This window comes from Argopecten irradians, chromosome 8 (assembly GCF_041381155.1).
Source record: "Argopecten irradians isolate NY chromosome 8, Ai_NY, whole genome shotgun sequence".
Taxonomy (NCBI): Eukaryota; Metazoa; Mollusca; class Bivalvia; order Pectinida; family Pectinidae; genus Argopecten; species Argopecten irradians.
In genome coordinates, this window is record NC_091141.1 from 32,449,414 (window position 1) to 32,463,790 (window position 14,377).

General features: G+C 32.4%; 1 protein-coding gene across 16 annotated transcripts in view; it reads left to right on the forward strand.

The window, feature by feature from the left end:
* The window catches only part of LOC138330122 (epidermal growth factor receptor kinase substrate 8-like), a 68,432-nt gene that overhangs the window by 4,886 nt on the left and 49,169 nt on the right, over window positions 1-14,377 (forward strand). For 5 of the 16 annotated variants that reach the window (XM_069277504.1, XM_069277498.1, XM_069277507.1 and 2 more), the window contains exons 2-6: window positions 2,729-2,813; window positions 9,156-9,179; window positions 9,797-9,841; window positions 12,147-12,230; window positions 14,023-14,057. In XM_069277504.1, the coding sequence (XP_069133605.1) occupies window positions 2,749-2,813; window positions 9,156-9,179; window positions 9,797-9,841; window positions 12,147-12,230; window positions 14,023-14,057 (253 nt within the window). In that variant the 5' untranslated portion in view covers window positions 2,729-2,748. Of the gene's footprint in view, window positions 1-2,728; window positions 2,814-5,423; window positions 5,787-9,155; window positions 9,180-9,796; window positions 9,842-12,146; window positions 12,231-14,022; window positions 14,058-14,377 lie in introns of those variants that run through there. The other 11 variants (XM_069277502.1, XM_069277503.1, XM_069277509.1 and 8 more) reach the window with 9 other exon arrangements.

Sequence of the window (14,377 nt, forward strand, 5' to 3'; positions counted from 1 at the left end):
TAATGTTAACATTTTTGTGAACTGCACCTTAAAGGGCCACTACCTTTCTGAAACGGCTTTTAATTTTTAAAATGGGAATGAAAAACAAGATCGATAATTTTGTAGAGTCACAAAAGTTATTAACTTACCAATAATACTACACGTATCATCACCTTCTGAACAATCTTATTAAGATAAATGAAATGTTAATTTTCGTATCGCGGGTCGTTTTATGTTTCCCGCAAAACGGCGAAATGACTTTCCACAGTTATCATATATTACGCAGGAAATCTTGCATATGTTTGGTGTTGTAACCTCATCTTAGGCCATCGGTATATATTTTCTGATGTTATTAATGTTTTTTTAAGAAACCTTTAAGTTTATGTTTTGCTCCGGAAAGGTAGTGGGCCTTTAAGCTTATATAACTAGATAATGGTGGTTATAAGATATGCAAATTGAGGTTTATTTTAGATCTATATGTCATTTTCTTCTTCTTCTTTGGATGTGGCGTGCTTCATGTAATTTGGATCTGTCCACTTGGCATTCATATTGGCTATGAATGCCAACTGAAAGACGTGCAATGCTTACATATACATATAACATTCTCATGAACCGGAAACATGAAACAGACTCAGTACCGGTATATCAAGAAGGTTCTCAGATGATGAAGTTTTTAATATTCTCAAACAGAAATATATTGATCCCCATCACTTTCCTTCAAATGTTGTATTTGAACCATGCATCTAACAATAATATTCAGCTAACACCATGTTTGATTGTTTTTCAGTCTTTTAGATTGTTTTATCTACAGAATTAAAATTTAGAAATTAGAAATTCAAATATTGCAAACCACAGAAGTTCAAATGTCGTTTATATGCATGGTTCATATATAGTCATAGTTTTTGAATGTACGGATGGATGACCAACCTTGGATGACTCAATTACCCCACATTCCTATTATCCAGGTTCTTATAGCTTATAGGCCTGCATTTCGAGTCAAAGGGGTTTATGGAAAAGTCTGTTTTATGTTTCCTGTTCGATATTATGAATTTATATCATATTTTTGAAATCCATTTCAAGCTTACTAAATCTTATAAAAAAAAAAACCAAAGCAGAACAAGTTTGAGGGAGTTAACATTTATAATGTACCTACATGTACTATAATTATGCAAAACCAACACCTAGCTACCGAGCACAGCATAAACAATTTAGTTTTGTCTTGATCACGAGTCTTATATACATCAGAGTTTTAGGGGAATTTTTCTCTTTGGTTATATAATTAAATTAATTGAGTATATATTGACAGTTCATGATCAGGGAACAATACATACTGTGCATATATAATGCGAAGATAAAGCTGTAGGGTACTTGCGTAATAACCAGATTTGAACTTCCTGAACGACAAGCACAAGTACACCTAAATCGATTTGTATGTATAGCTAAAGTTAAAATTTGTATTGTGTATTTAATGCCTGTCATGCAAATTCCTCTTATACTAGCCATATAGGTATATACCCTGCAGAGCCTATATGTTAAATTCGATATGCGTTTATATTTATATGCAGCTAACTACCTGTCATGCAGTTTTATAACTTTTATACCCAGTGTATGTACATAGAAACTTTATCATATTGGAATAATACAAACTACAAATATCTCCTACTGGTCTGGAATGGTCAACATTTATACTAGTGTGCAAATTTTTCTTGGACAAAATCTTGGACATTGAGTTTGCTCAGACTGTTTATCTATTGTACTGTATTCATAATGATTATTTCAGGAATTACATTTTGAAACTCTCAACTTGTTTCTTTCTACATGTACTTATATTGATGCATATATACATGGTTGAACATATTTATTTTATTTCAAGTAATTAATTGATATTTAGTAACTATATATAGTGACCATTTTTGTTGATACTTATATACATACCCGGAAGATTTTGATCATAGTGACTTAATTAGTTCATTTAATCATATCATTCAGTCTTTGTCTTTGTTCATTCAAATGACATATAATGATCTTATTCTGCAACCTTTTAAGATAAAGTTACAGAAAATAACTTTATGTCTTCATGAATGCAGAATTCAGGAAGTGATTTGCAAAAATTGACACTTAATTTATATGATCATGAATTGTATTATAATATGATAGAGAGCGAGGCTTCAAAGAAAGTTTTGTACCTTCAGACGGAGACTGCGAAGACAGACAGTTTTAATTTGCCCCTCCACTGCCCAGTTTCATGAACATTCCTTAACTTTAGGAATTCCTTAACTTGAAATTCTCCATAGAAAAGCTAACAGAAGGTAAGGAAAAATCTAAAGTTAATGAGCTCGAGTCTTCCTTAAAATCTGTAATGCTTTGCTATGGAGAATTTTTAAGTCAATCGATTCCTTAAATTTAAAGAAATGTTCATGAAGCTGGGCCCCAGAGGGAGACAGGAAAGTTCTGCCATCTTGGATTATTAAAATTTTATAAGGATATTGACAATGTACATAGTTTTTGACCCCGTAAGTCAGTCTTATGATTCACATGTGTATCATTATGACACTGATTGTTTAATACGTACATGTAGATGTTTGTTTTGTAGGTGGGTCATTTGAAGATTCAATTTTCACCTCCACAAGGGATTTCAAAATCTCCCTGCTGAACTTGTGTCTCGATCATCGTCACATTTCACATGTTATTTATTCAATTGAGCCTTGATAACCTGAATGTTTGTGACAGATTTACTTTTGTTTTGCAGGTTAGGGTGGCTGGCAGACGATGCCAGGAGTAACACCAAGAAATATGAATGGTTATAACGACTACAATGGATATGGCCGATACAAGTAAGTAATTATCTCCCTTTTAGTCTCCAACAACTGAAATAAAATAATAGTTAAGAAAAAAACTGACCAAAGTATTATAATCATAAGCTTTACAAGAATGACACCCCAACGGTGGATGTAAAAAAAAAACAGTCATAATTTTTTTCTACTTATATATAAATACACATAAATCATTCCTTTTTTCTTGATTTATGTGTATGCCCTGGTATATTCCGTTTGCAAGCGTAACATCATACTTTTCAGAGAAAACGGTGTGAATTGCGCTCACAAAATAATGACGTAACAAGCATCACAGTCACAGGAAGGACTGGAACGGATAAGCGTTAAATCTTACTTCACCTAGCTATACATCATTTTGTTATCTCAAAATCGACATATTACATACATATATCAATATGAGGTGAGAATCAAAATTTAGATATCTAGTGTATAATGTGGTTGGATCAGATCACTCAAGACAGCCCCTTGTATATAATTAATAAGTACTGCTAATTAAAAATTCACATAAATTTGTTTTGTTGAGATGTAAAAAAAGTAATTACAACAGAATTAAGTTCATGGAATGAATTCCAGTATGCAATTAGGAGATTTGAATACACAACCTTATCATTTAAGAAGAAATATGTCCCAAAAAAGGAGAAAAAATGTTAGTTATTTTCATACAGTAAGGCTATTATACGTTTTAAATGTAGTGTTTTAAAATTCATGAACAAACCACAACACTGACAGTTTTGGTGATGGTTTATTCAGTAGATGATTAACAAAACACATTGAAAAATAACCCCCGGGGATGTATGGTGATGTACACAGTAAATTGAAGAGATCTTAAACATATGGAGATTTAGTGGGTCACACACATCTAGCAGATACATTGTACCACTTACAGCAGCCATTGTAGTCTAACAGGTTTTCAGGTCTGGGTTCAGTTGAATGGCCACCGCTATTGTTGTGTATTTAAGGGGGAGCCGAAGCGTGACCGGTGTCTCAAAGTAGCAAATATGATCATATATATAGGACAGACTGATACCTCGGGTAGGGGCTGGAATGTTCAGGTGTGGAAGCTTTAAATTTACCTGATGTGTATTACGTTACGATCCAAACTTATACATTTCCCTGTTGTGTGTATAGGATGATACTTTAAAGTTTCAAGAAGAAATTTTACACATAATGTTGGATATTTAAGAAACCACAACATTTGAATCGGAAGATTTTAAAAATGATGGGCATGTATTTAACTCTAATTCAATTTAGATTTACACAAAACACATTTAGGTGAATTGGTCAAGCATAAAAAAGACACCACACTGAATCATGCTTCAGCATCTTGATTGAAACTTTTGATAATCTGGTTGTAAATCTAGATCTCAAGATACAGTTGTGTTGGGATTGATGAAAAAATTACTAAATATGGACATACAATATAAATGTGTGATGTTATTTTAGTCATACAGGACCAAATATAAATAGCCATACAATACAGACTATTTGAGACTTTGCAGTATGTCAGTCATTAATTCTAGCCATACAGGATCTAATACGAATAGCCAAACAATATAATTTCTCAGCTTGATATTGATGGTCACCAAGCGTATTATGCATAATACAAAACCTTATTTTCAATACATACGTATGTAACCATACAATAGATGTATGACAGTTATTCCCATCCAAGACTAAATACAAAAAGCGATACAATACAGGCTCTAATTCAGATGCAGTATGATGTTATTTCCCATAATGGAGCCATACAATACAATACATTCTCTCTATGACACTTAAGATCTGTCCCCATTTGTGGTCTGGCCCCATCATTGGTTACAAAATTGGACAGCTGTATATATATAGCTCTTGGTGTTAGTAGAATGTCAGATTTATCCCTGGGATAAAGGTCTTAAGATCTGAAATCTAGCTCTGTTAAATGATACCCACCCCTAGCTTGATAAACATTGTTGTTGGTCAGCTAGGAATTTTAAGGTGGGGATATTATAAAGGACCATGCAGAAAGAGTTTGTTACCAGATTTTATTTGTTCTGATGAACTCTCATCGATGGAACTGATGATCATGCATTCATCATATATATATATATATATCTGTAAAAATACATCGAGAAAATTAATACTGACTATTACATTTAAGTTTTGTTTTTTTTCTAATCACCTGTATTAAATTCAACCTATTTTGATTTTGCATGTTGTTGCAGTCTGTATTATCTATTTACGTACTATATGTTGGGTCCACTTTCGGAAAGAAAAATTATTTGTTGTTGTTTTTTTTTCTTTTTTTCTGAGAAGCAAATTGACAGGATTGCTTAAACACACATTGCACTGTACATTGATCACTAGCAAAAATGTCCAAGATATGTCTAAAAGGTATCTGGTTCAAGTGTCCTTATCTGCCGCCAAATCATGATCATGGATCAATATTTTAAATAAACAAGAGTTTTACATACATAACCTCCTATATACAGACAAGGAAGTTATGTACTGCTAAATAGAATCTAAAGATAAAAAGTGTCGTGCCCATTAAATGATAGTAAGCTTTATATAAGGCAACCGACCTATCATAATTGAGATTAATAATTTGTTGACAAAAACGTCTGTCGCGGTATAGACTTTGTAGGTAAAACGCGGGTGGATGTTCAGGAGTGATACATAATTCTGACATGAGAGACTATATATATAGCTATAGATTGTGAAATTTTTGACCACACCCCTCGCATACAAATTAATACCCAGAAGTTCAATATGTCGGAATAAGGTGCTACCCGAGATATTTCTGTTGGGAATGAATGTTATCGGCAAAGTACCTGTATGGTGTGTACCTGTATTTACCTGGGCTCGTCAAGTACCTGTCTCCCAGAACACTATACTTTGATACCGGAGATACCTGGAATATCAAGTCTGGTCACAACTGGTGGTCGCTACCAAATACAACTCATGTTGACCCCCTACAGCTATTCTTCACCCATGCATGTAAGCATACCTCTTTAATTGAAAGAATTAAACTTTCCAGAGAAAACTAATTAAGAATTTGAAGTCATGATCAGTGCTGTTTTAATAATAGGTGCATGAATTTCTCTTCTAGAGAAATTTTGCTGTATTTGCCCAATGTCATGTGACTATTTTCTCAAGTAGAGAAAAAAATCTATCAATATGTATTTCCGAAATTTCCCTTGAAATTATGAAATATAGGAAAATCCAAGGAAGTGACATAATTTGCCATAGTTAAATTAATCTGATTCGACAACCAATTAAAATAATTGCTATATTCTCTAAGTTGCTGAATTCTTGTTTTTATAGTACAGTATACTGTATATTGAAAATTCAAACAAAGTCTTCAATAATTAAAATAAGAATTAATTAGCATTTTATCTTTAGATATAGGTACCAGTATACGTTTTCTTTCAAGGTTTGCCGTAATGATACACACTTACCGTATTCGACCCAATAAGCGCCCATGTCCCAATAAGCGCCCCTCCCCATTTTTGAGGCCTCAATTTCAATTGCCCAGGTATAAATAAGGACCAAAACTTCATAAAACAGTATAAATTTGCAATAATTTTGACGTATAAGCACTTTTTCATTTTTATCAATTTTTTGAGTGCCCTGGGCGCTTATTGGGTCGGTATATGGAATAAAATCATTGTCAGCATGATATTCATGCATTGTAACACGTTAACACAGGTGAACAATACCAATCAGATAACATTGGACAGGTTGTACAAATCTATACAATAAACATCGATACAGCTAGTGTGAGATTCCTTGTGTGCAGAGAGTTCGGTTAGGTTGACCTGTCATTGACCTTGAGGCTCATTTTAATCCAGTGATTAAACGCCATGTTTGAATTTCCTAAGGATAATCCCCAAATCTTATTAAGTGCAAGATGTTTCTGGTTTGCTAGTACTAGTAGAAGGTTTAGAATGGTTATATGGTACCAAAACGCTCCAACTACCCCCATTTAAGTGTGATACCAATATGTGAACATATATATGTCAACAGTGAAAGCATGTATCATGCAATTGATCAGCGCTGAATTTTTGTGATAGATTGATGTTTTTTTCTCTTGGTACTCAGGATTTACTCAAGCTCTAGTGCTCTTCTTTCATAACCTGCCAGCTAGGTCCATGACCCTATATGTATATTTATAGCTTGTACTTATCTTACAAAATCAAGTATTAAATGTATTTGATTAAATAAGTGACCGATTATTGAGATTAGATTTTGACTGAATGCATATATCATTTGCAGAGGTTTCTCTTGGCAGATTTTGAAATTTTAAAAAAATGTCTGCAACCTGTTTGAGTTGTATAAAAAGAAACTAGAATATACTATTTGAAACCTGACTCAGGAGTGCAGTTCTTATTTTGCTGTAAAACAGCTAGATATTGCTAATGTGTAAATATATTCCTTATCTTATATCTTTAAATTCACACTTGTTTGCTGATAAGAATTGCAGAGGAGTTGGGCTAAAGGCACTTGGCTATGGTAAGGTCTTATCAACCTGGCTATGATAGCCCATTACACTAGAAGATATCTCACTTCATTGCCTAGATAAGCAGTTCTGGAATGACTGCCGTTATGTCATAAATCATAAGACTCATGCATAATGACTCTCTTAGGATAGTTATGAATCTTAAAATGTCCTGTTCACCTGGAAGTTTCGATCTCTTATGAAAGTTATAAATCCTAAAAAGTCCTGTTCACATGAAAATTTGATGATAGTTACAAATTCTAGTGGTCCTTTTCACATGAAACTTTAGCATGATCAGGTTCACTTCATTTCATATCTTGCACATAATTAGGATTATATCATATAATCCTAATTATGTGCAAGATAAATGCACCCAAACTTAAAGCCTTCTCAACATCAATTCAAAAATTTTCACAGACTCTAAATGGTTTCCTGAAATACTTTGCATTTAGGAATTCACTTTCGTTTACTCTCAAATTGCTTTTAAAAAATTTCAGAGAGAAATTTTTATTTCTTGTCTTAACCAGTTCATGATTGCAATCTCATTGGAAGATTCTATCACTAAAACATTTAATATGGATAATATTTATATACAGCCATCTCTGATAGCCTGTTTGAATTTTGTGAACAGTGAAATTTGTGCCCGATTACATGAAATGGTAGTTTGGGGCTGTGTGTCGGACAGCTGGGGTTTACATTTATACTACTTACAGAATATAAATCTGGGGATTTACAAACAGACAAAACATTTAAATCCTGTCCGACAAGTGTTATTTTTATTGGCCTGAGATAAGTATGTATATCGCGTAGTATACATAGGTATATAGCAGATTCCCCTGTGGGATATCTCGTTAGATGTGAACAGGTGAAATAGCCTGTTACGTGTGTATTCTCACATCAGTAAACAAGTGAAATCTAGACTTGGATTTTTATTGTCCTTTTTGCCCTTTATAGACATGAAATTAAGACTTTCACCTGTTATTGTTTATACTATTGTCTATTTAGAGATGAAGAGATAATGGATACTTTCATGATCAACCATTGTTTTACTTAATTTAAAACAAAAATGGTTGGTAATTGTTTATTGACTGTTTGTACCCTATTTGACTCAATAAGCACCCAGGGTACTTAAAAAAGTAAAGTAAATAAGGGAGCACTTAATAGAAACAAAATTGGACTAGCCTTTCATAAAATAATATATTCAACAAAATAAGACCAAAATCAATTTGGAAAACCATTCAGTAAGGAAACAAACACAGTTTTCATGTTTTCAGTCCGTATTTAATTCGAAATAAGTGAAATTGAAGCCTAAAAATGAGGGAGGGGCGCGTGTAGGAATTGGGGTGCCTATTGGGTCGAATGTGCTAATCAGGTAAAAATTTAGAGGTTTGTGACTTTATTTAAAGAATGAATTGAATAGATTTTTTATGTTATGGAGATATAACACAAAAATCTGAGTGTACTCTAAATAAACCGCGAAGCGGTTTATGATGAGAGTACACTCAGATTTTTGTGATACATCTCCATAATATAAAAATCTATTCAAATTATTCCTTATAATTAAATTTACTAAAGGTAATTTCTTCAATATTCAAAATTCATTTTGGAACTCTTTTGTCTATGAAATTATTAGACCGTCATCTCAGCCAATCAGGAGCGACTTTACAAACGGGGACCTCATTTTTTCCTTTTATGGGCTGATGAAGTAATTTTTTAAGCCAATGAAAAGGCTCATAACAAGCAAAATTGAATTCTTGTGTCTTAAAATATGTGATCAGGTAAAATTAAGACTTTTCTTCTGTGTAGCTATATGAGGAGAGGTAAATCAAAATTTTTACCTGTATGTATATATATATACTCTTTTTCAGTGATAGAGATCATTACCCCAGCAGGTAAGTTGTGTGTGTCTTTACTCTCCTCCTGGGCCACAGCAGAATATGCAGCACATTCATTAATTTATCTAATTATGATTCACTTTGTTATTATATCCACCATAATAATGTACCCTTCACCATGTGATGTCGACCTTGATTGCATCTTCAGCATTCTAGTACATGTAGCTATTATATTTCATTCATGGTGTGGGAAAGATAATAATTTTAATTAGTCCCTCTACCACCACAAACAAAATGTATGTAATTTTGAAAAAAAAGGGGAAAAAAATGAAAAAAAATTGCACTTTATTTGGCCATATAAAAATATATTAATTATGTCATATAACAGCCAGGTAATGAAGAAAGACAATGTGAACAAATAGTTTGATAACAATTAATATTTTACACTAAAACATGGTTCATTAAAAGCATAGTTCATTATATACATATTTCAGAAATCTAATAATAACCTTGACAGGTATAAAAATAGCCACATTATAACCATGAATTCGTTGTGTATTCGTTATAAGCGTGTTTTACTGTAACTGGTCATAGGATTTGGAGATTTAGGGAGATGATATGTATAGAATAAAAAAAAATCTACCTAATTTTACTTCTTGAATTTCCAAAAAAAGTGAAGAGATGCACAAATGGCTGCGCAAAAGTGAATTTGATGCAACGTAAGTTTGTTGATCGCTGTTCACCAGGTTTTGCTCCTTTCTTCTGCTTCATCAGTGCTTTATAAACCAATCTAAAATGATTGATTTAAATCCAGAATTCCACTCACAGTAGAAATAAGACTTTGAATGCACTAACTTTCAAGGAGTGATTCTTGATTTCGTCAAAGAAAAATCTTCTTAAGTATCTTTTAGTTATTGATTAAAGAATAAGTATTTGAAGAGCTGATACAAATTGTTTATCTGAATAACCTTTCTCAGTCAGTTTAACAATTACAACTTCAATACAAAATTAAATTGTCTTAAAAAATTCATATTCCCTAGTTAACCTCTGGAAATTCATAACGAACTTTCCAAACCTTTGAATTCGAAGAGTTCAAATGTGTCTTCAAGGATGATTGAGTTATCATGCAAATTGTATTTGGCTCTTCTTGGAAACAAGAAATAATTGGCAATCTGTCGTAATGATAAATAAAACATTTTTGCTCGTCAGACTCACTAATTCGTTTGCTTGCATGATTTTAGGCATGGTTGTGAAAGGTTTGTTTTAGATCCTTACTAAATAAAGAATATGATAAAATAAAACAATTGTGAAAGGGAAATTTAAAAATATTTTCTTAACATATTATATTTCAGAGAAATTTATGAGAAAAATGAAATAATGAAAATATAATGTAAATTCGACTTTCTCTGTTATCTTTGTTAATTCATTTTTGAAATGAAAAAAAAAAGAAAATGGATTAGGGAGTTTGCAGTATCGTTATTAGATTTCTTATACGTTAACATACTGTGTTGACAATGGTATCCTTGGTTATATGCATGCATATGAGTAAAGGACATAGTTTATGACCCATCAGACAGCTCCTCTGGCCATCGATGGTCATTAGTCTAGGTCAGTCTGTGGGTGAGTGACCTTAGCTGACCAGTCCTGACTTACTTAAGGACTATGATGATTAGCCACACCTAACTCCTTTATGTCAAGCATGTTCTGTTTTTGCATATTACAGAGTTATCTGCCCTGGAAGTTATAGGTATTGATTGTGACATCATGTGTTTACGAGCAAAACATTATAATTTTCCCTGAAAACAGCATAAATTTTGCATACAAAATAATGATGTCACAAGGGATATTTACTGCAAAACTCTGTAATATGCAAAGACAGAATATATGCTGAATCTTTTTTTTAGAAACTATACCAAAATAAAGTTGACATCGGTAAGAATTATGTAACTTATAAACAATATTGAATTAGAAAATAATCTGAGATAGCACTTTGTACATGTAAAATGAAAGTAAGCTTTTGGTGGATATTCTGTCGTATGTAAGGAAAGTGAAAGTAACTATATTATATATTTAGATGTATATTGTAATTGTGTCCCAATATATTCTGTATTTCATTTGATAATGACCATCTGTTTGTTCTGACACAACCTCAGCACATACTGAAAAGCTGCTAATTTTCGAAATACTAATATTTTCAATGGACTTAACGCGCGTACATTATGAAGCAAAAATTGAAATTTATATGAAATATGTATACACCTGATCAAGATAGTTTCAATGTGTTGATTATATATTTTAATTTAATCTCATTAAAACATGTAAATTTGATCTTCAAAAGTAACCAGTTTTTCAGTATATATATAACTGCATTCCTTCACATAAATGTTCTGATAGTGGTTCCCAGCTATGTATCATTGATCGATTATTCCAATAGAATATGATAGTGCTTTCAGGAAGTAATTGGCAACATTCTGTTCCTCTGGGTTTTTGGTCATGTGGTTCTAACTGCTTTCAATAGATTTTAGACTTTTATTTGAATGCTTCGTTGTTACCAATTTGTTCTGTTCTGTCCTTTCATTTTAGAGTTATCTCCCTTGAAGACAGGTATCAATTATGACTTCGTAATATATGAGTGAAATATTTTGCTTTCTCTGAAAAATATATATGACACTAATTTATAAGCACCCAAACAAATGACGTCACAATTAACCAATACAAGGCAGATAATTATATAACTCATTATATACAGGGGCAGATAACTCTTATTGTACAAAGTTTACAGTTGCAAGAAAGTACCAATTGTGACGTCGTAATTTATGAGCAAAATGTTTTACTTTCTCTGAAAAATATGTCACTAAGCTCGCAAACACATGATACCACAACCCATCCAAGGGCAGATAACTCTAATGTACAAAGATGGATTAGGATCATGAACTTGAAATAAAGCACACCCCATTTGTGCTGACCTGTATGTGTTGTAGCAGATTGTAACGTAATAGGTTTGCTGTATATATGTTGTTTTAGCTACGTGGACTCGTATTCCTCCCCACGGAGGCCGCCTCCTTCTATTAGGGGGTCGGAATACAGGTTAGACCTAAATACAGCTAGGTGAGTGCTCTAACTTAGTACTGCACTGGTCAAGGTGGTCAGTATGGACTGACCGATTGCACCAACCCAGTTAGTACTACTGATGTGTGATGTTTCCTAATAGAAAATAACAATGAGGTTGCGGGATTATTGTCAAGGAAATAACATTATTTTTTCGTAGATTTTGACGTTTTGTTAAATAAACTAAATTAAGTTTGACTGATCTTTTACTAATTTGCTGTTTTTGACTTTTTTTTTAATTCTTAGTGATTTGTAGATGTGTGAATTGATTTATAATAGATCTTTAGAAAGCCAGATTGATTGATATTTGGCAAGATATTAATAATAATTGAATTTAGCAGGTGAAATATAAATTTGCTTTAGATTTAGAACTCTCACTTGTCTTTTAATCCATTCAATGATTCTGCATGGCCACAAAGAGAATGGACATTCTTCGGTGATATATATATGTTGTCCTCATTCAATACATAGGGGTATTACCCTAGATTACCCTGGTATACTAAATTACTAGGTATTGAATTTTAAATTTCTAATGAGCATCGAAGGGAGATAATCTGGACCTGGACTCATTGGACAAATGCAGATTTATGGAGATATAGACTTTTGTTTTCCATTGCTAATAAGATAAGAAGGATAAAATGAGACAATTCAATCCTAGCAAATAGTTGGAGTTATGTAGGCGATAAACAGTAACTTAAGAAATAACCCATAAAAATTGATTTTCTTTTCAATCTTTTTTTCTTTCACAGTAGATTAACTTAAAATCTCCCCACTTTGTGACACGTATAGCTCTGATTTCTCCTTCACATTGATGGTAGCGATGGGTTTCATCTATCTTCTCTGGATTTCTGAAATCTGCTTTTTCCTCTTCTTGATAGATTTTGGTGTGTTCAATAGTTGTGTGATCAAAAATACATTAATTAGTTGAATTTGAAAATCAATTTAATATTTAATTAATCAAATAACTAAATGTTTCTTATATAATTTACATATTGCAAACTGTTGACAAAAGAGAGAGTTCTTCAACATAAAGAGTCATGATTAACCAATACTTTGATAAAGAAATGATGCCATTTGAGTATGTGTACTAACATTGAATTATTGTGACTGTTGGTTGGTTTAAATCTTAATTTTACAGCTTGAAAACAGATTTTTTTCCTCAAAAAATCTATAAATCTAGTTCACAGTGTGTGTATGGTTATTTTGACTTTTTTTCTTCTTTTTTTTTCGGGATTCTGTTTCAAATGTTTTGTGTTTAAACTTTAGGTTTGGACTTATATGTTGTTTGATTAAAGTGAATAGTCGGGTAAAGAAAACCAGTCTAAATGCGTTCATTGGCCGTCCAAAAGTTATCACATATTAATACGACGGTCAAGTTCTGCTTAGTTTCCCAGTTCTGACCATTAAAGTAAAGAAAATTTGATAGCATTGAAAGCGAGGCTGTGTGGAAATGTAACCACGGACATAGAGAGCCGGGAGGACGTTTAAGAATTCCCATACTTTAAATTAATTTCTTCGTACGCAGACAGATTTTGACGAGATATTTTATTTTTCCATTTCATAAGAAATTATACTGGATACATTCACACCATTTTTACCGACTTTAGCCATCCTTGCCCGACTGTTCACTTTAAGGTTTCTCTTGATTGCAATGTACATTTAGCTTAACAATAACCCTAAGCCTATGAATCGTAATTAGAGGATTTGTATTATACTATTAATACAACATATCTACATTTTTAAAAATGTTTGTCGCCTTACTGAATTCTAATGTTTGTTTTGTATTTTCCAGAGATGATGACTTTGGAAGAATAAACAACGGTTATGGTGAGTTTGTTTACAATCATTCCAAGATTATCTCGAGTCAAATAGTATTTATACTGCGCATGCATAATATATACATTTTTGTATCTGGGTCCAGTTTCATGAAAACTCCTTGATTTTAAGGAATTCCTTAACTTATCATTCCTCATAGGAATGCATTACAGAATTTAAGGAAACACCGTTAAGTTAAGGAGCCTTCCTTAAAATTGCCTTGCTTTCCTATGAAAAATTTTATAGTAAAGGAATTCCTTAAAGTTAAAGAATGTTCGTGAAACTGGGGCCTTTTATTTAAGATCTATTTGAAACAATATAATTGTCCTAAA